General features: G+C 41.4%; 1 protein-coding gene across 1 annotated transcript in view; it reads right to left on the reverse strand.

Moving 5' to 3' along the window:
- SLC7A14 (solute carrier family 7 member 14) overlaps positions 1–27218 on the reverse strand; it is a 139307-nt gene that overhangs the window by 21760 nt on the left and 90329 nt on the right. Inside the window, 5 exon segments of the mRNA XM_074298184.1 lie at positions 8737–9614; positions 10509–10717; positions 14400–14492; positions 14494–14547; positions 26660–26877. Coding sequence (XP_074154285.1) covers positions 8737–9614; positions 10509–10717; positions 14400–14492; positions 14494–14547; positions 26660–26877 — 1452 coding nt within the window.

Here is a 27218-nt window from a genome sequence, read left to right on the forward strand (position 1 = left end):
AGCTGTGGGGCATAAAGACTTGGGTTCAATTCTGAAGGCCATATTTTAGGAAGACCATTGCTAAACAGATGGATTTCCAGAGAGAGCTAGAAAGGTGGAAGGAACTCTAAATCATATCACATGAGGGTCTAATGAAGGAAATATGGATGGTGAGTCTGAAAAGAGAAGATAATGGGAGGATTATCCCCAAACACATAAAGGGCTCTTCATGGCATGGCACTTAAACTGGTCTTCCACAGTATGGGTTGCTGAATAGAGTGTAGACAGAGTATTGAACCCAGAGTGACAAAGACCTGGATTCAAATCCGGTCTCAAACATTGTGTGACCCTAGACAGATCCCTTATTTTCTCTCCACTTAAATTTCTTCTTCTGTAAAAGAAGGGGGTTGGACTAGATGGACTCTAAGGTCCCTTTTAGTTTTAAATAAATGATCCTGTAATGGATGGAAATTATCAGGAAGTATATATTAGCTTATTAGAAAGAGGAGATTTTTCATTAAGATATTTGAAAATAGAAATGAGCTGCCTAAGATAGTGATTTCCCCATCAGTGGAAATGTTCCAGATGAGGGTGAATGGCCAACTGTTGGGCATGTGAATGGGGAGATTTCTGTACTGGGCCAGGGATTGGTTCTCAAGGTCCTTTTTAGTTTCTATGATTCTAGTATGGACTTCTAGGTGGGATGGGGAATGAATTTTATGGACATCTCACTGGCTGTGGCTGTGGGCAGAAAGAATAGACAAAAGTGGCAAAGGGACCAAGTTCTCTTGATTCCATGCCCTGATATCTCTTGTACCTGTCTCCTACTCTCTGCTCATATAGCTGGAACCCTAATTCACCTCATCACCTCATCACTATTGCAATCACCTAGTTATTTTCTTTATATCCAGAATCTTCTCTCCAACCAAACCATCACACAGCCACTAAATTCCTAAAGTTCTAAAGTGCTGGTTTGGCCATGCTATTTCCCTTCTTAAGAAGCTTCTGTAACTCCCTATCACCCTCAAAACAAAGTGTAGTTCCTCTGCCTGGCATTTAAAGCTCTTTCCAATTTCACTCCAACTTGTCTTTTCAGGTTGGGTCCCCATTACTTCTCCCTGACACACTTTCCATTACAGCTGGCTTCTTGGTACTCATATACATTTTATCTCCTCCATCTTTTATGTCTTTGCCTATGTTGTTCCTCAAACCTGGAATACTCTTTCCTTTCATCACCATGTCATAGACTCTCTCACTTCCTTTAAAGCACAGTTTGGAACACACTGCTTGGACCATAATAAAAGTTTAATAAATATTTGTTAACCTGAGCAATTCCAATAGACTTGTGATGGAAAGTGCCATCCACATTCAAAGAGAGAACTATGGAAACTGAATATGGATCAAAGTATAATATTTTCAGTTTTTTATTGTTGTTCTTGTTTGTTTATTTTCCCTTTCTTGTGTTTTTTTCCCTTTTGATCTGATTTTTTGTGTGCAATATGATGAATATGGAAACATATTTAGAAAGATTTCACATTTAACCTATATCAGATTGCTTGCTATCTTGGGGATGGCAGAGGGAAGGAGGAGAGGGAGAAAAATTTGGAACACAAAGTTTTGCAAAGATGAATGTTGAAAACTATCTTTGCATGTATTTGGAAAAATAAAATACTACTAAAATAATAAAATAAACAAAAAAACCTTGACCTATCTTGACCTATTATTGGTCAAGCCTTTTCAGTTTCTCCCATGTACCAATGCTCCCTGTTTTTCAATGTTACATTTTATTTACTCTCTATGAATATGTTTTGCACACACCCATCTGTGGATATGTTGTATGTGTTTTTCTGGCTGACTGTAAGCACTTTGAAAGCAGGGACTGTTTTATTTTTATCTCCCTATCGCTAGTGCCAAACGTAGCAGCTGCCATCTAGTAGGTGTTAAATAAGTGCTATTCAGTTGAACTAAACCCAGCATTTCTCTCCATTCTTTTTTGGCACTTCTTACCCCCCTGCGAGGGAGGAGGCTGGGGAGAGGGGGACAGAGCTAAGTGCCCCTCCTGTGTCCCATGCTTCTGACCCTAGCTAGGGTGTAAAATGGCACCAAGCCACATTGCTATAGAAGCCCAAGAAACTCCTCCAAACTTCTCCACCAGAAACAGCATCTTTTAAAATTTTATAAATACATCAGCCAAGATCACGAGATGTAAAATGACTTGTGCATGTTCCCATGCTGGTGTGGAGTAGACTGGATTTGGAATCAGAGCACCTGGATTAAAATTCCAGTTTTTCTTTAGTAGCTATGTGATGTTGGGCAAGTTACTTTGAGGTTCATTGTGGGCTTCCTCATTCTCATTTCTACAGCTTTGAATCCTAAGAATTAAAGATAGAACCTGGGACTTTTGTTATTGTTATTATTTAGCCTGTTCACTTGTGTCTAACTTTTTGAAACTTCATTTAGGGTTTTCTTAGCAAAGATAATGGAGTGGTTTGTCATTTCCTTCTTCAGCTCATTTTCCAGATGGAGAAACTGAGGCAAAGTGAAGTGACTTGCCCAGGGTCTCACACCTGGTTAGTTGGATTTGAACTTAGGTTTTCTTGACTAATCCCTTCCTCTTGGACTACTGTCAGGGTTCTTCCCAGCAGCATCATTGCTTCCATGAAAAGGTGGCTAAAGTATTCACAGAAAAAGGATTTCAGCTTGTTCCCTTCTCAAGGGCACTTACATTTTAATGGGGAATTCCTGACATCTATGGCTCAAATCACATGGTGAGCCTGGGGACTTGATTGAGCAAATATTCACTCTGTTACTCCTCCACATATTAGAGTAATTTTTACATTAAAAATTGACAAGATTTGGATGTTTAGGCCAAATGAAAAAGATGGAATATCTGCGTCTTAAATCACAAGATAATGTGGGGGACTTGAGTGATCAAAAATTCACTGATTTATGTATCAAAAAGAGAATTAAAAAAGATTCAGAACTGGCAAGAGTTGGATACTTGTTATGACAAGAAAGATATAATTTTGATAAAGCATTTCAGGGACTGGCTGACCCCTGGACTCAAAAGATGCCACAGGAAAGACAATTGTGCTCTCTCTTCCCTAACGATGTTTTCACGCTCGCTGAATCTCTCCCAGCTGAATCCCATATGAACAATACTAGACTTTCTTTTACACGAATGTATTACCAGTGAGCAAAACAAAAATATTCTTTGGCTGGGGCTCCCTTTGTGGGGCTTAATGAACATTTGATATTTGTATTCCTTTTCTCAGCTCTGGGAGAAAAAGAAACAAAAGCTGGGTGATTCTGTAGGGACATTGGCTACATTATACTGCACGAGTTCTGTTCTTTCTGAAGGTCAACACTTTTAGCAAAACATTCTTGCAAAAAAAAATGAACTAGTGAATCTTTGCTTATCAAAAGTGAGGGAAGAAAAATGTACGTTAAAGAAGCTTATGAACAAATGTGGACAATGTGGAAACTAACCTAGAAACCCTTACTTTCCAAAGAAGCTGAGAAATGACGTTTGGAAATAGTTCTGCTGGCCTTCCAAAAAGAATTGTGCTTTAGGGGAAAGTCGACTAGATCTTGAGTGCCCAGGCTCAAGTTGCACCTTTGACCTTGCTTCTTGTAACCTTTGAAACTATGGACAAGTTTTTTTTCTTACCTGTCTGGGCTTCAGCTTCTCCATGTGTGAAATGAAAGAGTTAACTAAATGATTTTGAAGGTTCTTTCAGCCCCAAGTCTGTGACCCTTAAATTTACAATCCAACCCAACTCAACCCAACCCAATCCAATTTAATCCAAACCAATCCAATCCAACCTAATTCAATTCAACACTCAGGTGCCTGCTGTATGTTAAGACCTTTGTGAGATGCTGGGGATTCAACAGTAAAACAAAGCAAAACAAAACAAAAAACCAACAGTAATCTCTACATCAAGGAGTTTATATTCTAATGGGAAACAGGATCTACATGTCATCAGTTTAAATGCATTTGTAGATGGTCATCTGAGGAAGAAAGATTCTTCAAATGAATAATCAAAGGAAGGAAGAAAGAAAATCTATAGAAAGAAAGCTCTAATCATCAGTGGGATCAGGAAAGGTTTCCTAAATGAGGTGACCTATTGGATTAAGTCTATAAGGGGGCTAAAAATTCTAAGAACTGTGAGTGTGGAGGGAGTGCATTCCAGGCATGGGCAAAGGCATGGAAGTGGGATATGGACAGATGCTGAGTTCAGAGAACTAGATCACTTTGTCTGCAATGTAGTATGTGAGAGGTTATAAATAAGCCTAGAAAAATAGGTTAGAATTAAATGTTAATAGAGGAGTTTGTCTTTTCTCTGAGAAAAGGAGTTCTTAATGTTTTTAGTGTCTTGGACTTTGTCAGTCTGGGAAAGTCTGTAGTTCTTTTTTTTAGAATAATATTTTTAAATGCACAAAATAAAATACACAGGATTACAGAGGAAACCAATTATTCTGAAATAGTCACCAGGATATTAAAAACTCCAAATTTACAGACCTACTGAAGTCAATCCATGGTTTAAAAATCCCAGATCAAGAGGGGTTTGTCACAGAGGCACTAGAGCTCTACCAAAGCTTTGGAGTGATGTGATCTGACTTTTGCTTTAGGAGTACTAGCTTTGATGGATTTGAAATTAATAACTGAAAGTCAGGAGTTCAGGCTCAAATATTTAGATATTGGATGTTTATTCTATGTAGTAAAGCAAGAACATAGAAGTTGTTTGCTCATCTGCTCATCTTTTAATCATGCATTCTTCCCAGATGAGACCCCCTCTACTCTATTTTCATCAAGAATTTTTCAGCAAGACCCAAGGAGCAGGTGTGGCTTGGACATGATAGCTTCTAAGATCCTTTCTCACTCTGACCTTTGTGCTTCTGGGATTTTGTGAGCACTGAGCAATCCAAAAAACTAGGTGCCCAATGACCAAGGAGAGGGAGAGGGAAGTCCTCTCATCTACAGATCTATGGCAAGATGGTGGCAGCAGGTGGCAAGGCTCCATCATTTTGCTTTACTATGGTTGAAAGTTCTGGGGCATTAAACTCAACAAGGGAATCCTCCCTGAACTGGACAATCCAAGGATACCCCTTAGATGCTTAAGGAGTGTGAGCAGTTTCTAGGGAGGAATTTTTAATTTGGATTACAGGAAAGGCTAGAAATTAATAAAACAACCAATAAAATAATAGTGATAATAATTTATATATATTATATGTACATATAATATAGTAATATTATATGTACATATAATATTAACTTTATGCCATCTCATTTTATCTTCTCAGCAACCTGTAGGGTAAATGCTATTTTAGGCTCCATTTTACATATGAGAGAACTCAGGCATCATAAAAATCAAGTGACTTGCCCACAGTCACACAGCTAGAGTCTCGCAATCTATTTCGCCACCTGCTTGCTTCGGGCAGCTTTCCTCTGCCTAGATTCTCAAAGGACAATCTTTGCAAAAATGACTCTGCTGAGTAGCTTTTTAATACAGAGTTTTTCTCTACGGCAGAGTAAGAAAAAATACTGTTGGGGGGAGAGAAGAGGTTTGGGTTCAAATTCTGCCTTGACTAATTCCTTCCTGTGCGACTGCTGGTGATGAATCATGTAATTTGTCTGAGACTTATCTGGCTCAGAATCTCTAAATGACAGATAATTAATGATAAGGGAGTCATCTATATCGCTGCATCTTATTCTGATGGACTCATACATCCATAGTTTTTGCTGGAGGCAGTAAGTGGATTATAGTATAGATAGTGCTTTCTGATTCCAGAAGAAGAGAATATTGTTATATAATAATTAGTAAATAATAATAATAAATAAATACTAAAATTAACAAACACAGATCTAATGCTAGGATAAAATGAAAACTTCCACTGGGGGGCAGCATGATGCAGAAAAAAACCCTATCCTGGAACTAGGAACCCTTGATCCTGCTTTCATTTCTGCCTCTGCCTGGCTGTGTGACTTTGGATAAAGAGCATTACCTCAGTTGCTTTATTCTCAATATGAGAGGATTAGACTAGGGGGTCACTGAGGTTCCTCCCACTTCAAACATTCTGTAATTCTGACTATGTATTCCCATCAAAGAACAGGCCATCCTTGAAGGAATATAAGACACACACACACACACACACACACACATAATATATATATATCAAAGGGCACCATTTATTTTATATATGAGAACAAAAGAAAATAATCCATCATTGGACCCACTTCTCTTAGGATAGGTAGGTTCCACTGGCTAGCTGTTTTTTAAGCCAAAGGATGCAGAAGGGAAAGAGTATCAAAACATGATTTCCATTTTAAAGGACTCTCTTGGGTTGAGGGCAACTTCTCAAGAGTCCGGTGGTTGTTGAAGGGAAAGAGATTGCCTTGGAAGTGAAGGGCACTCTTGAGACTTGAGGATATAAGGACAATAAAATATTTGAGCCTGAAAGGGCTTCGTAGATTAGCAAGTGGGACAGCTAGATGGTGCAGTAGCCCAGCCCTGATATCAGGAGGACCCGAATTCAAATCTGGCCTCAGACACTTAACACTTACTAACTGTGTGACCCTGGGCAAGTCATTTAACCAAAAAAAAATCCATCCCCCAAACCCAATAGATTAGCAAGTACACACAGCCTAGGATAAAGGGATCTAAATCTGGAGTCAGAGCTTGTCGGGACCTCAGAGGCCACATAGACCATACAGAATGAGAATCTGCTTTACAATATGCTCCCCGAATGGGCTTTCAGCTTTTTATTGGAGACCTCCAGTGATGGAGAACTCTCAACTGCTCAAAACATTTCACTTCTGGGCTGTTTAAATCATGAGGAAGTTTCTCCTTTCATCAGGTTTGGACCAACCTGTAATTTCTACTAATTGATTCTGCTTCAGTCCCCTGAGACAACCCTGAAGAAATTTAATCCAGCCTTCATGTAACAGGCCTCAGATACTCAAAGCCAAGTATTCTCTGCTCCACTATTTCTCCAGGCTAAATATTTTTATTGATCCTTCTATGATATGAGCTGGGGACTGCTCATCACTCTGACTGTCTTGCTATGGAGTTCTCCAGCTATTAATGTCCTCCATGAAATCCAGAACTAGATGGGAATTTGAATCCTCTCTTTGCCCCCTTTACCCTTACTGAACTTCAATTTCCCTATCCATAAAGTGAATAGATGATTCCTTAAGGTCTCTTATGATTCTTTGATTAATTCAAACCTTTCACTGAAAGATGCTCTTGCTTTTTGTTTGTACTAGTATCCCAATGTTTTGCATGGTACCTTGTACACAGTAGGTGTTTAATAGAGGTTTCTTGAAGAAACTGGGATCCTGAGAAAGAAAGTGAGGTACTGAAAAGGTGAAACAAAATGGTAGCCAGTAATGGATCACATAAATAGAAGTGAGTGCTGAAAGTATAAGGAATGGGGCAACGAAGACCCTCCCACTCCATCTTTCAGCATCTCTTGCCTCTTTCTCTCTATCTGAACTCTACTCATCCTTCAAGGCTCAGTTCAGATTCTGACTTCCTTTTAGACCTTAGTCTGAAAACTCTCCACTTTCTCTGGACTCCCAGATTCCTTATTGCCCATAGTATCTTCCACCATTCTGTTTTTATTTGACCTCATTTGCCTTCTTCATTGATTGGGAAACTCCTGATGAGAAATCACTACACTCAATTCAGATTGAGCAGGGTCTCAGAGGGTGTTGGGAGGGGGCACTGAGTGGTTAAATGTGTGAGTGGGTTAAACAACAAGTAAAGTTCAGGGGTGGACTCTGAACTCAGAACTCTTTGTCTCCAAGCCACTGCATAGACTTTTAGGGCTCAAAAAATTCTTAAATCCAGGGGTGCTTACCCTGAGGTCTATGAACTTGAGTGAGGGAAAATACATCTTTATTTCAATACAATCCTATGTAGGTTATTTTATGCACTGAAAACCATTACTCTGAGAATGGTACTGCAGAAGGCAAATTCTGCCTAAGTCACATAACTTTGTCATCTCGTACAAGTCACCTACTTTCTTTCAGCCTTAGTTTTCCCATCTGCAAAATGGACTTGATAATGATACCTACCCTATCATAGAGTTGGGTGAAGATCAAATGAAAGAACATGTGCAAAGAGCTATATAAATATCAGCTATTATTATTAGCTGCTACCAAGGGATCTAAGGCATGAAAAAGAGTTAACCTCCCCCTTTTTTTTTCTTTGCTTTATGATGACCAGGGAGGGGAAAATGGCTTGCCTGGGATTAAGTATTAAATGGCAGAGACAAGGGTCAAACTCCCATGTCTTAATGATTAGTCGAGTGATATTTCTACTCTGTTATATTGTATTTCTAAAGCATCATTTTGCAGATAGCAGGAGTTTAATGGATACTAGTTGAATTGATTGTCATTATCCTTCCAGAGACAAGGTCATTGGAAGGAACAGGCTGTTAATCTGAATGGGAAAGGACCAATTTGTTTCATTAATGTAGAAGCCTAGGGTCCACAGATCACAGCACTCAGCCTGGCTTCTTTCGCACTGGAGGTGGCCCAGTTCCATTAGAAAAATGTTGAATCAACCCTATAAAATTTTTTCTAAAAGGATAGAGAGCACCAGCCCTGAAGTCAGGAGTATCTGAGTTCAAATCTGTTCTCAGACACTTAACACTTCCTGGCTGTGTGACCCTGGGCAAGTCACTTAGCCCCCAATTGCCTCAGGGGAAAAATCCTAGAAGAACAGGCCATCCTTGAAGGAAAAAGCTTACCCACAAAGCACCAGACGGCAAACCGGATCCAAGTGATGGTGGAGAGTTTCAGCATGAGATAGATATTCACCAGCATAGCAAAGGCGGGCACAAACGGGAGGCAGGGGGCCATGTAGGGCAGCTTCTTGGGGTTCTCCGGCTGCTGCAGGATCACAAACACCAAGGCGGAGATGAGCAGGACCATGAGCACAACCAGCAGGATGGCCCACCAGCTCTGCTCCGAGATGTAGTCGGAGCCGAAGATGATGAAGGAGCAGAAGATGAACATGAGGATGAAGAGCAGGAGCACACACACGGTCACCGTGTGGCCCGTCGCCGCCGTGGGCCGGTCCATTTTGCCTGGAAGGCCAAGACGGATCCTCATGGTGTAGTAGCGAGGTCCAATCAGCTTCTTGAGCTTGATCAGGTAGATGTTTTCCGACTCGTCGGCCTCTATGCCAGACGTCATGTCCACGGTGCCGTAGTTGGGATGGTTTACATTGTAGGCGGACTTGTCCGACTTCCCGATGAGCATCTCATTGTCTCCCAGCGACGGTAAGTTCTTGGCCCCACAGGTGTTTGTGGCTGGGCCTGAAAACTCTTCCCCTTCACTCATGGGGGAGCAGACTTCCTTCTCGCACTCGGCCAGAACGCCTTCCTTGTTCTTGGTGTGCTCCTGAGACAGGAACTTAACAAAGCCGTCGATGTCGCTCTCTGGCTGGTAGCGGAGGAGAAGGACGCAGACTGAGACCAGGGTGTAGGCGAGCAGGGTGCCGATGGACATCATTTCAATCAAGTCCCTCAGGCTGACCAGGAGAGAGAGGAGGGCCGCCAGGAACCCGGACACGATGCAGGCCACCACGGGCGTCTCCGTGTAAGAGCTGACGTGGGCCAGGAATCTGCAGGGGGGAGAGCGGGACTTAGTCACACTGCTTAGTCACGCTGCTGAGAGCATCTTTCCACAGCTCGGCTCATGGAGCCTCTCGAGGGCCTGGCCATTATTTAACAGGTGAGGGAACCGAGGCAGGCGGGGCCTCAGTTCATGAAAAGTGTGGGGTGGAAGCTAGACTGATGGCTGGACACTCAGTTCCTGTTGTTGACACATAAGTAGGTTCCATTAAAACCCACTTCTGTTGTGCTCAAGGATTTGGCTCTTGGAAGAGCCTCTCTGGTGAACTGGAGCCCACCTGGAAACATTCTGAGATGTGACAGCCTCTCCATTTGCATGGTAGGGTGATTGGATCTCTCAGTGACACAAAGGGTATGTGGGTCCCATCGTGTGGGATGGCTTTAACACTTCGTTACAGATTGTTACTTTGGTAGGAATCGGAGGGACATTGTAATAGATGACCCAACATTCTACATCTAGAGATAGGTCCTCCAGGTTTTTTCCTCCTTTCCTTTGGTATTCTGGGCACTCTGAATTTTGAGGGCACTTTAATCATAGGAAAGAAGATGGTCTGTTGGAAGGACCCATTAGTCTGACTCCTGAGCCAACCAAGGGGTCATATCCCCAACTTATGGGCTTTTTTGGGAAATTTTATTTGATTTTTCAACTAAAACATCTTTCTTTCCTCCCTACTTTCCTCTCCTTCCACAGGAAAGAAACACAAAATCCCAGAGAAATGATAGAGTCAGGGGAGCTGCCCCTCTTTTCATAAACCCTTCTAAATCCTTCAGCTGTCCTAGAACATTGCCCAAAGCTGCCATGCCGGAGTGACTGACAGGCACTTCAGAGTCTGGGAACAGGGTGGTCATAGAACGGAGGCCATTTCCAGAAACAGAGCACTGACCTGAAGAGAAGCCCATCACCAGCCATGGCATAAATGACCCTGGGCATAGGGAAGAGGGACCCCAGCAAGCTGACTGTTAGGCCGGCAACGGAGCCAATGGCCACGATGAATTTTGCAGCATAGAATCCGTGGGCCACAAACATCTCCATGAGGGGGGACTCGGTATCAATGGCATAATAGGGCACCATCAGGGTCAAGATCACGCTCACCTGTTCAAAAAAGAAAGAGAACACACCAGATTAGAAGCATCTGGAGTGGGACAGATTGGCGCAGCAGAGAATCATTTTGCAGGGTACTGGGAGGCCCCCAGACAGAGCAACTCAGAGTACAAGGAGGGTAAACACTTTCCCATGTAATTAGAGTTCTTATTGGTTATTTGGATGCCATTGCTTCCTAACTTTCTCAAATTGTGTGGTTCTACATATTGCAGTGATACGATGGGATCCCCTAATAGTAAGATCCCGAGGGACGGGAATCTTGTCTTATCTCCTTAGTACCTTTCAACTCTAGTTAGCACCATGTTCTGTAAACAGCTGGTGTCTCATAAGTGTTAATCATGGGGGGACTGATGAGCACTAAGAATAGTGCATTAGGGAGGAGTGTCTCCAGAGATCCTTCCATGCTTTGCTATTTTTCTTACTCTCTCACCCCCCAGGATGCTTAGCCCAGTGATGGACTAGAGTTTGAATGGCTCTCCCTTTAAGGCCCAATGCAAGCTGGGAGATTCAATGATTCCTACCTCTGCTCTCTTTATCTTTAGAAATTTAGTCAAAAACCAACCAAATAAATAAAAATCACCAGCATCTGGGGACAGACTTCCTTTCCATACAGAGTTTCACTTCCTGCTATGAAAAATGACCAAGAAAGGAGAAAGAGTGAAGTAATATATAGGCGATCATTTTAATTTTGGGCCTATGAATCCATTGGTGAGAGAATCTCCTGGTGTGGAGGCTCTCTCCACTGCTACAACCGATGACTCCTTTGTAACCATCAGTCTTAAAGAGACTTAGAGAGAATGGAGGAGCTGACCTGTCCTTGGTCCTATGGTCAAGACCCATAGCAGGACTTGAACACGAGTCTTTTTCTAGCTTTTTAATACATTATTCAGCTTGTGAAAAAATCCCAGATTTTGTGGGAAGGAGTACCAGTGAAAAAGGCCTTTAGACGTCAAAAAATTTTGAGGTGAATGGTCTTAAACACATTCATCAATGAGGCAGCGTGATATAGCAGAAGGCCCTCTGGCCAAATCCCAGTTCTGTCTCTACCTGTATGACTTCAGCCAAGTCATTTCCTGTATCTTTGCCTCAGTTTCCTGATCTGTAAAATTAGGCGCATGGAGTTGTCGAGTTGTTTTCTTACAGCTCTAAATTTGGGCACCAATGAACCAAAACAGCCAGTGTTTTGAATGTGCTCTCCTCAGATCTTCCAGTCAATTCCTCCTCCCTCCTTTAACTAGTTGGTTTTTCTTTGGGGGAGATTGCTAAAGAGGGTTTTCATGAGGACACCACGACACCGCAGGAGGGATGGGAAGCTTGGTGGGTTATCCCTGGCTGTGATTTACAAGCAGAAGCCCAAATATTTTGTTGTGGTAATGAATGGATCAGGAAATGGTGCTGTGGATCTGGCCCAAGATGATTAGGATGAGGAGACGGCCCATTAGCCAGGCCTGGTTCTCTCTCAAGGCCTGTGAGGGCCTGTTGGTCCTGGAGAGATGTGTCCGGTCTTGGCACTAGGCAGGGGCAGAGAATGCCAAGGTTTAAAATGTTAGCTCCTCCCTGGAGCTTTTTGCACCTGGACTTAGGAAGACAAGGATGGGGGATTTGGGAAGAGCCTCAGGGGACTAATTAGCAATGGTGCCAAATGGGGTTGAGACCAGATGGAATGTACCTGGCAGAAGGGATGAGGGTACTTGTAGACAGGTTCAAGGACCAAGCCAGAACAACGGTGGGGTGACAAGGGCCGTGGCTCAGGGTATCGAGCTAATACTTGTAAGCCTTCAGAAGCATAGAAACATTGGAGCTTAGGTACGCTTTAGCAAAGACAATTTGTTAAAACAGGAAGCTACAAGATAGTGGGTCACTGTGAGCTCCTCCCCCAGCTCATCCTGTTTCCTTCCTACCCTGGATGGCAGCCTCCCATGAAGCAGCCTCCTGGTATCTCAGGAGCTCCCTCTCTCTCTCTTTCTCTCTTGTCTAGTCTGTCTGTCTTTCTCTCTCTGTTTCTTAGTCTCTCTGTGTTTGTCTGTGTCTCTCTGTCTCTGTTTTTCTCCCTCTTTGTCTCTTCTCTCTTTTTGTCTCTGTCTCTCACTATCTCTGTGTCTGTCTGCTTCTATCTCTCTGTATCCCTATATCTTCTCTCTCTCTGTCCCTTTGTCTCTGTTCCTTTCTTTCTCTGTTTCTCTTTATCTTTTTTGTCTTTGTGTCTATGTCTCTCTCTGTCTTCCTACATCTTTTCTCTCTCTGTCCTTCTGTCTCTCTGTCTCTCTCTCAGTCTCTGTCCCTCTGCCTCTGTCTCTATCTTTCTCCCAGCAGAAGCCATAGTTTGTGTTGCTTGTCCCAGGCAAAGTGGCTGGTATTCCCCCGGGTTCCAGATTCCCAGGGATAGCTCTCTTCTCTGGGACAGAGAGAGGCTGGGCTCCTGGCCGATGCTGATTTACCTTCTCTTCTGCAGGAGCGCACTCTGACTTTCCAGCATGTGTCGGCTCCCAAGACAGAAGCCCATTGGCGTGGGCCTCGGCAGGGCTGAGCAATGCCTCAGCCTTGCACATCCGTTACTGCCAGTCTATGATGTGTGCGGCCTTGGACAGCTGCCCAAACTTGGAATATTTTCCTAGGTCACTCTGGTCCAGAGATCAGAAGTGAAACTGTGTGAGCAGGGGAGCATGTGTGTGTGTGTGTGTGTGTGTGTGTGTGTGTGTGTGTGTGTGTGTGAGAAGGTCTTCCATGGCTAAAAGGGCGGACTCTGGAGATGGGGTCTGACAGCAGCCTACTGTGACAAGCTCTGAGGATCTGGAGTTTCAGAAACATTCATAAGCTGCCGGCTACGTGTATTTCTTGCCCCTTGGCCCAAGGAGGGTGTACATGGCCCTTAGGCACTAGAACCCGGGGCTTCATGCATCAGGACTAGAGGCAGAACCCACGTAGCACAATTTTATTTTCCTTCGTTCCTTCGTTCCTTCGTTCCTTCGTTCCTTCGTTCCTTCGTTCCTTCCTTCGTTCCTTCCTTCCTTCCTTCCTTCCTTCCTTCCTTCCTTCCTTCCTTCCTTCCTTCCTTCCTTCCTTCCTTCTTTCCTTCCTTCCTTCCTTTCTTGTTGAGGTAGTTGGGGTTAAATGACTTTCCCAGGGTCACACAGTTGGAAAGTATCAAGTGTCTAAGACCAAATTTGAACTCAGGTACTCCTGATTTCAGAGCAGGGGCTCTATCCACTGGGACCCTAGCTGCTCAATAGTACAATTTTCTACCTACTCAGTTGCACTGATTTGATTTAAGTCTTGGAAATTCACAGTGGATAACAATGTTAGTGGAAAGGAAGCCATCCTGGATTCGAACGCTCCAAGAACGGTGCCCCGGCCTAGTCCTTGAGAATATTCATCTCCTCTTCTTTGCATAAGTGGAAGACTAGGGGATATAGGATGCTGTAGACACAGTCAGACTTGTTGACTAGTTTGGTGGTCTGCTTTGTTTCTCTTTTTATTCCCTGTAATGAAGGTGGGATATAGGGAGGAATATATTCAGAAATGAAGATGCTATAAAAGCAAAAGATATCAATGAAATTAAAAAAAAGTCAGAGAAGAAAATACACAGTTACAGAGCCACTTTTCTCAGATTAGAAAATGGAAGGAGCTCCCAAGAGCCTCTGCTTCCCCTAGTTTTGTGAGTCTCAGTACTTACAGACACATACGCCGTGAGGCAGATGACCAAGGAGGCCGTGATGGCGTAAGGGATGGAGGTGTTAGGATTCTTTGCTTCTTCTCCTGTTGTGGCAAATGATGTCAAAACCGATGAATGCGTAAAAGCAAGTCGCTGCTCCTTGGAGGACCTGGATGGGAAAATAATATGGTGATTCATAGGAGAGGGGGCTGGGTTCAAAGTACCATAGAGTTGGACCCAGTATTGGAAGGTACTCTGAAGGTCATCCTGTCTGTTGGCTTCCCTCACCTGTGGTCTGAAGACCAGGAGCTTTTGCAAGGGATTGGTTCACAAATCCACAAATAAGCAAATGTTTATCCTTATCCTATAGATTGAATAATTGTTCAAATGCAGACTTATTGAGTGTTCCAAAAAGTCTTAGAGCAGTTTTAAGTTGTTAAAGCTTATCAGAGACTTTTGGAGCAATCTATACTTCCATTTTTCAAAAGTATGCAGAACCTAAGGTGATAAATAAAGTAGCAATTTATTTAAAAAAAAAAGTATTATTGCTGTGTGACCCTGGGTAAGTCACTTAACCTCGATTGCCTCAGCAAAACAAAACAAAAAAGTATTATTAATATTAAGTGTCTGAGATCATATTTGAAGTCAGATCCTCCTGATTTCAGGGTTGGTGCTCTATCCACTGAGCTGCTTTTTGATTCCCACTCTACTACTCACCTTCAATTTCTCCCTGTCTCCCATCTGCTTCCTTATTTGTAACACGCCCTTCTGGCAGTTACAATTACTAGTCTGTCCCAGGCCCAACAGAGTACCTTTGACCACTGACCTTTGCAGTATCAACTCTACCCAGCTCGCCTCCTCTGAGGCCTTCAAAGGTCTCTGGCCACGACCTCTTGAATCTATAGTTTAATAACCAGTAGCGTGCTCAAGAACAGCCACATGTAATCTTAAAAGCCTTTATTATACCTACTCATATAATGCCCTGACTTGTTAACTTATCTCTCATGTCTCCATCAGCTTGGCTTAGCTACCCCAGGCTAGGGAGCCAGGTTAAATAGGGCGACTGCTGCCTGCAGTGGGCTTACAAAGGGCCTGTGAGGTCACACACAGCCAACCAGCGAGAGAGTCACCTATTATGAAGCTATCTCAATATGGCCAGGATCCCACCCACAGGGCAGTCCTATATCCACAGAGAATACTTCTGGACCACTCAAATCTGTCATGCTGTGCCCACCCATTTAAAGAGCCCTTACAATTCCCTTCTCTTGTTTTGCGGGAACCGCATCCTTACAATTATTATCTACAAACTTGGCCATGTCTCTCTAATTCTCCCAAAACCTCTCACTTTAAATGCCCACCTCCCCTAACTCATATTTCTCCTCTTTATTACGGCTGAACTTCTGGAGAAAGCCGTCCCCATTTCACGTTACCTAATATTCTTATATCATATCCTCCACTCAGTTGTCAAATTGATCTTCCTAAAGTTCAAGTTCAACCACAGTGTCTGTTTATTCAACCTGCTCCAATGGCTTTCTATGGCCTCTAGAATCAAATAAAAATGCTCTGTTGGATTTTTACACATCACCTCCGCCATGATCTGACTCCTTCCTACATATCCCCTCTTCTTAAACCTTACACCTCCTCCATAATCTGTGATCCAATAGTGCTGGTTTCCTTGTTTTTCCTCATATTTGTCACTACATCTCCAGGGTATGAGTTGCTGGCTTTCCTCCATACCCAGCATACCTTCTCTCCTCATTTAAATCTCAGCTAGAACTTCATCTTCTACCAAAGACCTCTCTAGTCGTCCTTAATCTTAGGGTCTTCCCCCAAGATTATTTCCAATTTCCTCTCTTAGCCTATTTGTACATAATTGTTTGCACTCTATCTCTCCTTCTCTCTTAGACTGTGAGATTCTCGAGCTTTTGCCCTTCCCTATATCCTCAGTGTACATAGTAGGCGCTTAAGTTAGTTGACTGACCCACCTCACAATTGCTTTGAGATTAAATATGCAAAACATTTTGTAAACTTCAAAACTTTAAATCATGTAAAAGCTATGATATATTGGATATCATAAGATATAAGAATAATGTTCTTATTATTGTTTCAGGAGAACCCCAAGCCCATCAATTTGTTCTCTTTGAACTTCAGGACACAATCATGCAGAGAGGAGGGATCATGACACAGGGTAAATGTCTTGCTCATGGTCTATGGCAGAGCCCAGCTAGAACATTCTTGTTCATAAACAGTCCCTTTGAAAAATGGTTTCAGCTCCCTGGTACACGTACTTTGAGACATGTGAGGTAACCTTGCACTCAGTGGGAAACGGAGATTGGAAATCAACCAAAGAAAAAAGGTTATGAAAATACTGTGGAGTTTTAACAAAAAATAGCTGAGAGTTTTAGCATGCTTTGAAGTTTACAAAGATGAGAATCCTTTCATTTGAGTCTCACCCCCGCCCATTTTTCAGATGAGGAAACTGAGGAGCCAGGGACTCTGGCTCCAGGGTCAGCTTTCTGGAGTTCCAGTTTTGAGGCTGCTTTTAAATAGCCACAGGACCTTAGGCAAGTCACTCAAAATGTGTCTGGGCTCCTATTTCCTCCTCTTTAAAATGAGGGATTTTGATGTGATGATCTCAAGGGGCCTATGACCTCTGACATTCAATGAAATTTCAAAGGTTTACAAGCATCTCCCAGAAATTCAGATGGTGTAGTGATGTCTGGGAAATCCGGGTTCATATTCTGTGATGGATGCCCTAGTTCAACAAATACCACTTCAGGCACTTTTTAATTGGGTGACTCTGGGTAAGGCTCTGTCTGCCTTAGTTTCCCCAAGTATAAAATAGGGATAATAATAACACCTACCTCAGAGACTTGTAGGAAGGATTAAATGAGACAATATTTGTAATGTGCTTATTACGCTGTCTGGCACATAGTAAACACTATGTAAATATTAGCTGCGTGAAACTTCTATCCATTGTTACTAGCAGGTGCTTAATAAATGCTTGCCTGTTACCTTCCCAGGAACTAGTTGCATTCTTTCCCAGAGTCTCAGGCAACTCTGTCTAAGATTAAAAGGTATAGATGGACTCATTGGTCCTTGATTGAGGATTCAGAATTTTGTTCTTCCTTTTTGAGGCAGGGAGCCAGGCTGCTTTCTTTGGTGAGCTAATGATGATCTTTTTTGGAGGGTGACTGAGGGAATGTGAGCAACATGGATGATGGAAGTGTGTGTGGGGGGAGTGTCACAAAAGTGGAGGCGGTGACATGGAACCTAAGTGAGGGTAGTTAATTGACAGTAGGCAAAAGAGGGGGGTTGTGATTTCATAAATTGAAGCATGTCACTTCAAATACTGATCTTAGAATTTATTTTCTCCTCCAGAGAATCCATTAAAGTAGAATTAATATAATTGTAGGAGTTCTTTCTAGCATCAGAAAATCAACTTGGGCTTGGGCTCTCCAATAATCGTTTAGGAGAGGAGAGTCACTGGGAGTGGCTGTCGCTCCGGACCTCCTTGCCCCCACTTCTGTGCCTTCTGTCTGCAGCCCCCCCCAGGGGCCATCTAATTGCCATTAACTCAGCTCACTCTTAGCAGCTGTCCTTCAAGTTTTGAAGGGCTGACATATGACTATCTCTGTGGTCTCAGAGAGCAAGTCAAGAACCAAAGGAATCAAGGCTAGGCCAGGCAGAGCTCAAAAACAAAGAGGAAAAGGGTTCCTTGTAAAGGAACTGGGGCTTCCTCTTGATGACTCTCATCACGGCATCGTGGGCTCATAGAGTTAGGGCTGGAAAGGATCTAAGGGGCCATAAAAGCAGCTCCCTCACTTTGCAGAGAAGGCACAGACAGCAGGCATCAGAGGTGGGGATCTGCATTCAGGTCTTCTTGGATGGCCATCTATGGGGGTTGCTGGAGAGAAGGGGGGAAGAAGGTCAACCTATTTACAATGACGAAGAGAACAAAAGCTGACATTTCTAGAGTCCATTAAAGTTTGTAAAGCCCTTGACTTTCATTAAGGCACCTGAGCCTCATAGCTCCACTGAGTGAGGATCTCCATTTTCTGGACAGAGGAAAAGGAGGTTCGAGTGGGTGGGTGTGATTTGTCCAGTATTACACAGCTAGTATGTACAGAGATACGGTTCAAACTTGGCTTCCTAGCTCCCAGGTTGGATCCGACATCATTTATGATTTCATTGGTGTTTCTATTTGTTGTTGGTAGTGAATATTTTTGCTTAAAGTCAATTTAATTCAACAAGTATTTGCTAAATTCATATTCTATATTCCAGGCTAGGGCTAGCAATAGAAATTGGATGACTCCTGCCCTCAAGGAGCTTGCATCCTCTAGGAGAGAGGACTCTTTTCTAAATTAAAGGCACATGAAGCCCAATGTCTTGAGAAAATGAGATGACTTCTGGAACTCATAGACCCACTTTAGACCCAGTCAGGTACAACCTTCCCTGGAAGAGACCATTGAAAGCTATTTCATTTAATCTCTGGAATTATTTCCCACAATCTGATCCTGAAGCAATGCTTGGAATGGTTTTCCTTTTCACCTCTACCTCTTTTGAATGCATAGTTCTAGTTAAGGCTCAGTTGGAGAATCCCTCCTGATTCCCCTGAGGTTTTAGAAATTCCTTCCCCTCAAATTATTTTGTACATATATGGGGCAGTAGACAGAAGACTTGAGTTGAAATCCCACTTCCTACTTTTGTGATCTCAAGTGAGTCACTTCCTCAGTTTCCTCATCTGTGAAATGAGGAGATTGGACAAGATAGCCTCTGAAGTCTGGATATGTGATTCTACTTTGATCACATATTATTTTATTATATATTATTTATTATTAAATATGTATTTGGATACCTGTGGATATGTTATTTAACTCTGATAGAAAATAAGCTTCTTGAGGGCAGGGACTTTTCTTTTTGTCTCTGTATCAACGGTGAGCACCTACTAGGCACTTAATGTTTACTGAATTGAATTCCATGAATGAATTTCATGCCAGAAACCCTTCATTTCCCAGGATCATCATTCCTTGGGTCCCAGTTGCTGGAGAGCTAGTGCCTCATTAACTAGCAAAACCTTTACGTCATATACCCCAAATGTATGGTAGCAAAAAGCTGACCTTACTGCAGTTTGCTACTGCCGAGCCTTTGACCAGCCACTTCGCCTGACTCTGAGTGCATAATTAGCCACCACAGCATACTTATTCCCAGTGCTAGAAAGACCCAATTCTGAAATAAAGGGGGATTTGGAGCTTTCAGTTCCCCTTACTCATTAGCAGCCTACACATGGTGAGGGCGGAGAATGTGCTAATAAGTTAACGATAAATGCAGTGTGATATAGAGCACACTCAAAACAATTTTTTGCTGTGTTTGGACATTGCAGACATTCCCTGTACTATTTATCAGGGACGTTTTTCCCAGGAATTATTTGGACAGTTAAAATATCTTGTTTGGTTAAAGAAAAATACAAAAGATAGCATCGGGAACAAGTAATATAAGGCACATACATATTAAACAGCATCCGCAGGCTGAGGAATTACAGATGGTGGCTGGAGTTCATTTAAGGGACAGCCGTTACTTGATATGGGGGATGAAGGAGATGTTTATTTTTCTTGAGCTGTTCAAGACCAAAGAAGCATTTGACCCAGATCTTGTATGTGAGTAAACTGTTCCTTAGTTCATGAGAACTAAGAAAGGTAGTGGTGGGGATGGGGAGATGAGGGGAAGAATTAGGAGGAGATGGACACAATGTTCATTAACCCCTTTAAGCCACTCTAGAGACCATGAAGAGGCTAGAGCACTAAGAGCTTAGAGATAGCCTATCAGATAGTACTTAGGATAGAGTTCACTTTGCACAAACCCTTCATTTTGTAGATAAGGAAAATGAAGTCCTAAGTTTCCACTGGAGCTAGGTAAATTGGACAATCAGTTGAAAAGAGGCAGGAGATGGAGAAAGGAGAAGACAGGACAGGATGAATGAGACCAGGATGTGAGAGCTTTTAGTGTCAAACAAAGAATACAAGTGTGTGTGAGGAGGGTGATCAGACCATGAACAGATCCATGCTTGAGAAGTCATTATGGAGGCTGTGTAGAGGGCAGAAAGACCAATTAGGAGGCAACTGACAGGGTTCAAGTGAAAAGCAATCTTGGACAAATAACAAGACTCTACTGGGACTTAGTTTTGCCAAGTACAAAATGAGGTAGGTAGATGGCATGGTGAATGGGTCTGTAGTCAGAGAGGTCTGAGTTCAAACCTATATTAGCTATGCGATCCCAAACAAATCATTTTACCTGCTTCTTTGTCTCTAAAATCTGGGAGTTGGACTCAATGGCCCACCAAGTCCCTTTTGGTCTAGATTGATGAACCTGTGAAAATGAGATGTTTGATCTTGATAATTTCTGAGTCCCTTTTTCTTCTAAACCTAAGTCCTTGTTAACAAAATATTTTTCCAGCTCATCTTACCAGCCAGAGGCAACAGTCAATAAAAGGAACAATTCTTTTATTGCTTTTTATACAAAAATAATTTGTTGTGCTTTTTTTGCAGATCTGATCTAAGTTTTCAAGCTGTACTTCAAATCATATACATTTTTAAATCACTTTTTTAATACAAAAAGAAACAAGAATAGTTCTTAATAGTTTCCCAAAGTATTCTTCTGAATATACCATAAAGCTTTCATGGGTATGTGTCTTTGAACTGTGGCACTTGAAGGCCTCCAAGTTTGAGGATCTCCTAGAGAGCAGCTGAAAGGCACATGGTGAGCAAGAATAGACTTACTTAGACTGTGAACATAAGGAATTATGAAGGCAAAATGATGGAAAGTGCATTATCAATGATGTATGCCATCTAAAAAAGAGGGACTGGAAATTGCAGGAGTGAGGGATATTTAAGAGATGGATAGTCATTGAGACCCATTTGTGATGTCAAGAAAAAGTAAGAGATGAACCCCTCTCCTACGACACTGGGTCGGTCATTTCTGGTGAGAGGACAGGGACAAATGTTACACAGAATGAGTGAGCATGGAGGGGTTGCAAATGACATCGATGGAGGGAATGTCTTCATGAGATCATTCCATTCCCAGCAGTTACTTATTCTGTAACTGGCTACTGAAATGTAGAGCGAGCTCATTAAGCCTGTGGATGATACAATGATGGCAGGCGTCCAGCACTATGGAAAATAGGATCAGATTCAAAGTGACCTTAGTTTATTGGAAAAGTGGCCAGGAGCCTGAAGAATAATTTTTTTTAAAGGTAATACAATGATGCACATGGGGAGGAAAAACACCTAATATATAGATCCAAGGCCTGGCTCTGTCTAAACCAAAAAAGTGGATAAGTCCAACCCTGGACCTGAGACCCTTTACATCCTGAGTCTAAATGACCTCTCTAGCTTTATCACATTTATTCTTCTCTCACTCTATAGTCTATACAGTCAACGTTACTCACAGTCTCCCACAAATATCTTATTTTTGTCTTTATACCTTTGCTTATATCATTCTGGACCTGGATGTTGGCTTCCTAGCTACCCTTTAAGATATAGCTCAAATAACACTTTATCCATAAAGTTTTCCCAGGTACCCTCAACTGGAAATGATTTCTTCCTCAATTGTTCTCATTGCACTTCATGAGACCTCTTGTACACTTATTATATATTGATGAATAATAGTCTATCTATCTGTAAACATGTCCCATCTCCTCTTGTAGAGTGTAAGCTATTTGAGGGCAGGGATCATGTCTTAGTTATCTTTCTGGGTCCAATGTGGTACAATGAAAAAAGTCTTGGATCTGAAATCAGAGGAAATGGGCCTGAATACAAGTTCTTGCACTTATTACCCATATTACCTTGGAAACATGATTTCATTTCTTGATTCTTCTTCTACAAAATGAGTAGTTTGAAATAGATCATGTCTGTAATTCTTTCCAGTTTTAAATTTGTCATTCTGTAGTTCTTCCAGAAAAAAGCAGCATAATATAGTGGATAGAAGGCCAAGCTCGTCAATATAACCTCTCGGTGCCCCCAAGATTCCTAACATTACTAGTTGAAGGACAGGTGATGATCTACTTTGGAGGAGGGAACATTTACACTAGTTCTCCACCCAGATACAAATTCTCTCAGCACCTAACACAGTGTTCTGCATAAAGCTCTTAAATGATGTTTATTGAGCTAGTTCAATTCTTAATGTCTGGAGGCAAAGATGATACTTCTTATTCACTTTATAAAAACAAGCATTAATTTTCTCTCTTTTTCCCTTAATTCTCCCATTGAACAATAAAAAGAAAAAAGAGAAAACCCAAATAACAAATATGCGGAGTCCAACAAAACAAAATTTCACATCAGCCAAGTCCAATAAAGAAATGTCTCATTCTGTATTTTTTACTCTCTCATCAATAGTGTCCAGGCATTGGGTTTCAAGTCACAATAAGAGCATTACATTGATACATTGATATATTCTTTTCAAGTGATTAAGGTGACTAATGGCATTTTATATAGGATAGTTAGCTGGAGTTAGTCTAGAGTCAGGGAAGAAATCAAAGCTAATTGGTCCCATCGATCAAGCATGGAGCCTCAGTCTCATATCCTCATAGGCATAGCCTTTTGGCTAAATGGAGAAAGTCAGTCCAACAATACATTTCTATTACGAAAAAAGTGAGTCTGATCCTGAGCTTTGGATGCATAAATAAGATAGGACTTACACCTCAGAAAGCATTTAATCCATTCCCCAGGCTCTTTTCTGTAACACAGAGCCTGAGACTTTAGTACTTAGGTCATAAAAATTAGGAAGTAGTTGGACTGGGATTTAGACTCCTCTTTTGGGTTTAAATTAACTCTGCTTCTATTGCATCACATCAATAGCATTGATCTCTTGAGTTAATTCTCACTCCTATTCATGCCCTGGTTTGCTCCATTCTAGAATTCTAAGTTGTAGACAAACTTGAGGATGGATAAGAAGGTATCAGTATCAGGGAGCAATTACCAAAGACCCTTAAAATGAATAGAAATGAAGTATACCCAAAGACTTCAAATTTTACATTTTGGAGATCACGAGAAACCTGAATTTACTAAAGCCTTTCAGATAAGAGACATGAAGAATCATGAACAATCCTTGTTCATTTCATTGAGGGCTGGATGCCAAGAAATGAACTCAAACTGCAGCATGAATCACTCATGCTAGATATGAGGATAGCTGCTCTGAATGTATAAAACTCAGGAAACAACAGTGTGTTTCATTTCCTTCTGTGCATCATGTTTTTAAACAGAAAATGACAGACTAGAACATTGTTCCAGAAGTCAACTGAGATGGCAAGGATACTTGAAGTATTGGAATATTTAGGGAGAAGAGTGGGCTTGGGAGTGGGGTGAGTTTAAAAGGCTGAAAAATGGAAATTTAGTCTAGTTGATTTGGCTCCAATGGAGCCACTTTGGATTAGAATTTGGAATGTGGGTAAAAGTTACATGGAAGAGAGAATGGACACAATAGTTTAAGATTATTTTTACTTTTCAAATAAAAAGCATTTAAAAACCAATCTCTTTCCCAACCACATCACAGTGAGCAAATTAAAAAATAAACAGTCCCCCCCCAGTATGCTACTTACTCCCATGAAACAAATTTCTTTTATAAAGACAGTCAATCAGCATTTATTAAATGCCAGGCAAATGATTCATAAGTAATGAGTTTCCCATTACTGAAGAAATTGAAGGAAAAATTGAATGACTACCTGTTAGTGAGGATACAAAGAGGATTTTCACATAAGGTAGGGTGGGATTGGATTAGATTTCATTTCATTGCTAGGATTCCATGGCAAATCAAATAAATAGACGACATCCTTTTTGGCCTAGGATGAGTCCAGAGTAATCTTGTTTGAAGACCATGGAATGAACTGAAGGATCTTTAAAAATTCTTCCCAGTGCCAAGAGTCTATAACGATGTCACGTTGAGGTTGGTTAGGGAAATAAAAACTTCACATTTGAACATCTTATTTTAAAGCACGACTCATCTATCATTCTAGCTGTTAATTACCACACCATATTCTTTTAAAAATAAAACCTCCTATTTCTTTAAAAAAAATTGGTGTCAATTACTTGCTGTCCCCATATGATGGATGAATCTTAAAATGGGGAGTTTAAAAGGCTGGCCAAAGTGGGATAGTACACTACATCATCCTAGTGGTTTATTCACTTATCTTTGAAATTTTATTCCATTTCTTATGTCTGAATGAGAATAATAAAAAAGTGGGTTCCAAGAATTTGCCATTTGGCAGACTCTCATTGGACTTGTATTATTCTTTTATAGCCTTTGGGGACCTTCTTGAAGCCCCTTTTATTCCACAGAGTTAAGAAGGAATGTAATTACAAAAAATTATTTAATGTCTTCCCACATGATCTCTGGTCTTGGGACCATAGATTTAGAATAGGAAGTGATGTGACAAGGCATCTAGTCTAATACCTTTATTCAAAGCTCACAATTTGGCATCTGGGTTCAAACACCAGCTGGTCACCACTGTGACCTTGGACAAATCACTTTGTCCCTGTGGGTCTGTACTTCATTGGAGTATAGCTTTAGGGAGTCCATCTAGAACTTTTTCCACTGGTGATCACCTGAGAAATTTTTGTGGAACCCTGGATATATCAGTATACAAAATAGATATAGAAATCAAACATTTACTGATAATCATAATTTTGTGATCTTCACCTTCAATTATGAGATCTCATATGAAGTTGCAAATCACAATTTAAGAAGCTGGATCATAGAATAACCCAGTCTTCTCATGATGAGGAAATGGAGAAATTATTCACCCAAGGTCACACATATGCAATAAGCAGCAAAAGTCAGATTTTGATCACAGTCATTTGCTGCTGGATCTATTGTTCTCTTAGCTGCTTCATCTTTCAGGAGGAGGGCCACTTCCAGCAGCCATCCAAAGTGAACTTTCTGGCAAATCTCATGAAATAGATACAAGCATCTAAGGTCATTTTACTAAAAGTGAACCAGATCTTCCTCCAACGTCTTCTATGGCAAGGAACAGTTGACAGTAACAACACTTTGAAGTTTATAACTTGGTTCCTATTAGTAGCCTACTATGGAGGTACTGTAGTCATTATTGTTCCCATTTTATGGATGAAAGAACTGAGGCCAGATAAGTATACTTCTTGTAGTTTTTTTCTGATCCTTCCAGTTCCTAGTGTGTTGCTCCCTTAGTAGCTTGCATTCAACAAACTCATTTACTTGGTATTTATTCCACATCTAATTATATATGTATATATTGCATTTTTATTAGAATATAAGCTCTCTGAATTCAGAGAGCATTTTATTCTGTTTCTTTGTATCTATGGCACCAAGTAAATGCCTGGTACATAGTAGGTGCTTAATAAATGCTTCTTGAATGGGAAATCAGGTTTCTGCTGACTCTAGGATTCATCTTCTGCCCAATGATAATCATTATTTATGAAATGCTTAAAATTTGTATAGCACCTTAGAAACATTATCTCATTTGATCCTTATAACAGCTCTTTTAGATAGTATTATTACTGAATAATACAAATTATTTCCCTCAAGGAGACATGATTGGTCTATTTATATTTAGCATTTTACAGATGAGGAAACTGAGGCTCAAAGAGCTCATGGTCCCAAGATAGCATCAGAGGTGGGCTTTCTTACTCTAAACCTACATCCCTATTTATTACACCACATTGCCTTTCTAAAATCTGATTTGCTTGGCTTTCATTTTTAAGTTAAAAGAAAGAACTGAAGAATACCCTGTAACTAAGAAGATATAACTCCCACTCCAATTTAGAATGTAAGCTCCTTGAAGGCAGGGACTGTTTTGTTTTAGTCTCTGAATCTCCAGCACACAGTCTCACACATAGGAGGTACTTATTGAATGTGTGGCTATTGTCAAACTAGTTAATAAATCCTCCTCCACCCAACTCCTAAGCCTTAGTTTAAATGTATTAAAGAGGTAGCTAGTGGTGCAATGGGCCTCCAGTCAGGAAGACCTCAGTTCAAATCCTACTTCAGATACTTAGTAGCTGTGGGATCTTGGGCAAGACTCTTAACCTTCTTCAGCCTCAGTTTCCTCATTTGTAAAATGGGAATAATAATACCATCTACTTCACAGTTTTGTGAAGATCAAATGAGATAACAGATATAAAATGCTTTACAAAACCTCAATGAGTTATATACTTGAGAGCTATTATTATTATGGGGTGCTCTCTTTCGGCTTGTTAGATTGACTATCAGCCAGAGGGATTACGATATTCACCAAGACGTTGGAAGAAGCTTACCCCTGACCATCCATGAGGCAGGAACTGTCCTTCAGCCCAGTAGCTTCCATTGATGAAGAAAAGACCAGCAATCATGATAAACACCCAGACAGCCAAGTTGAGCACATTGAGCACATTGTTGAAGCCTACAGAATTTTTCACCCCCAGGGCAACAATGATGGTCACAATGACGGCAATGACAAGGGCCAGCAGATCTGGGTATGACTCTTCTCCTTTTCCTGTAACACAGAGGAAGTGGGGAACCAATTATTGGGGTAGTCAGAGAAAAATGGTCATGGGCATCCCAATAATGGCTCAGCATTGCTTTTTTTTTTCTTTCTTTTTTTGCTGAGGCAATCACTTGCCCAGGGTCACACAGCTAGGAAGTGTTTAGTGTTTGGGATCAGATTTGAACTCAGGTCCTCCTGACTTCAGGGCTGGTGCTTGATCCACTGCACCAGCTAGCTGCATTTTCTAATCCACCTCATTTCTACTCCTTTCTCTCTTTTAAGTAATTCCTATTTATCCTGTCTATAATTTGTATGTATGTGACTGTTCACCAGTTGATTTCCTCATTAGA

This window comes from Sminthopsis crassicaudata, chromosome 3, assembly GCF_048593235.1.
Source record: "Sminthopsis crassicaudata isolate SCR6 chromosome 3, ASM4859323v1, whole genome shotgun sequence".
NCBI classification, from domain to species: domain Eukaryota; kingdom Metazoa; phylum Chordata; class Mammalia; order Dasyuromorphia; family Dasyuridae; genus Sminthopsis; species Sminthopsis crassicaudata.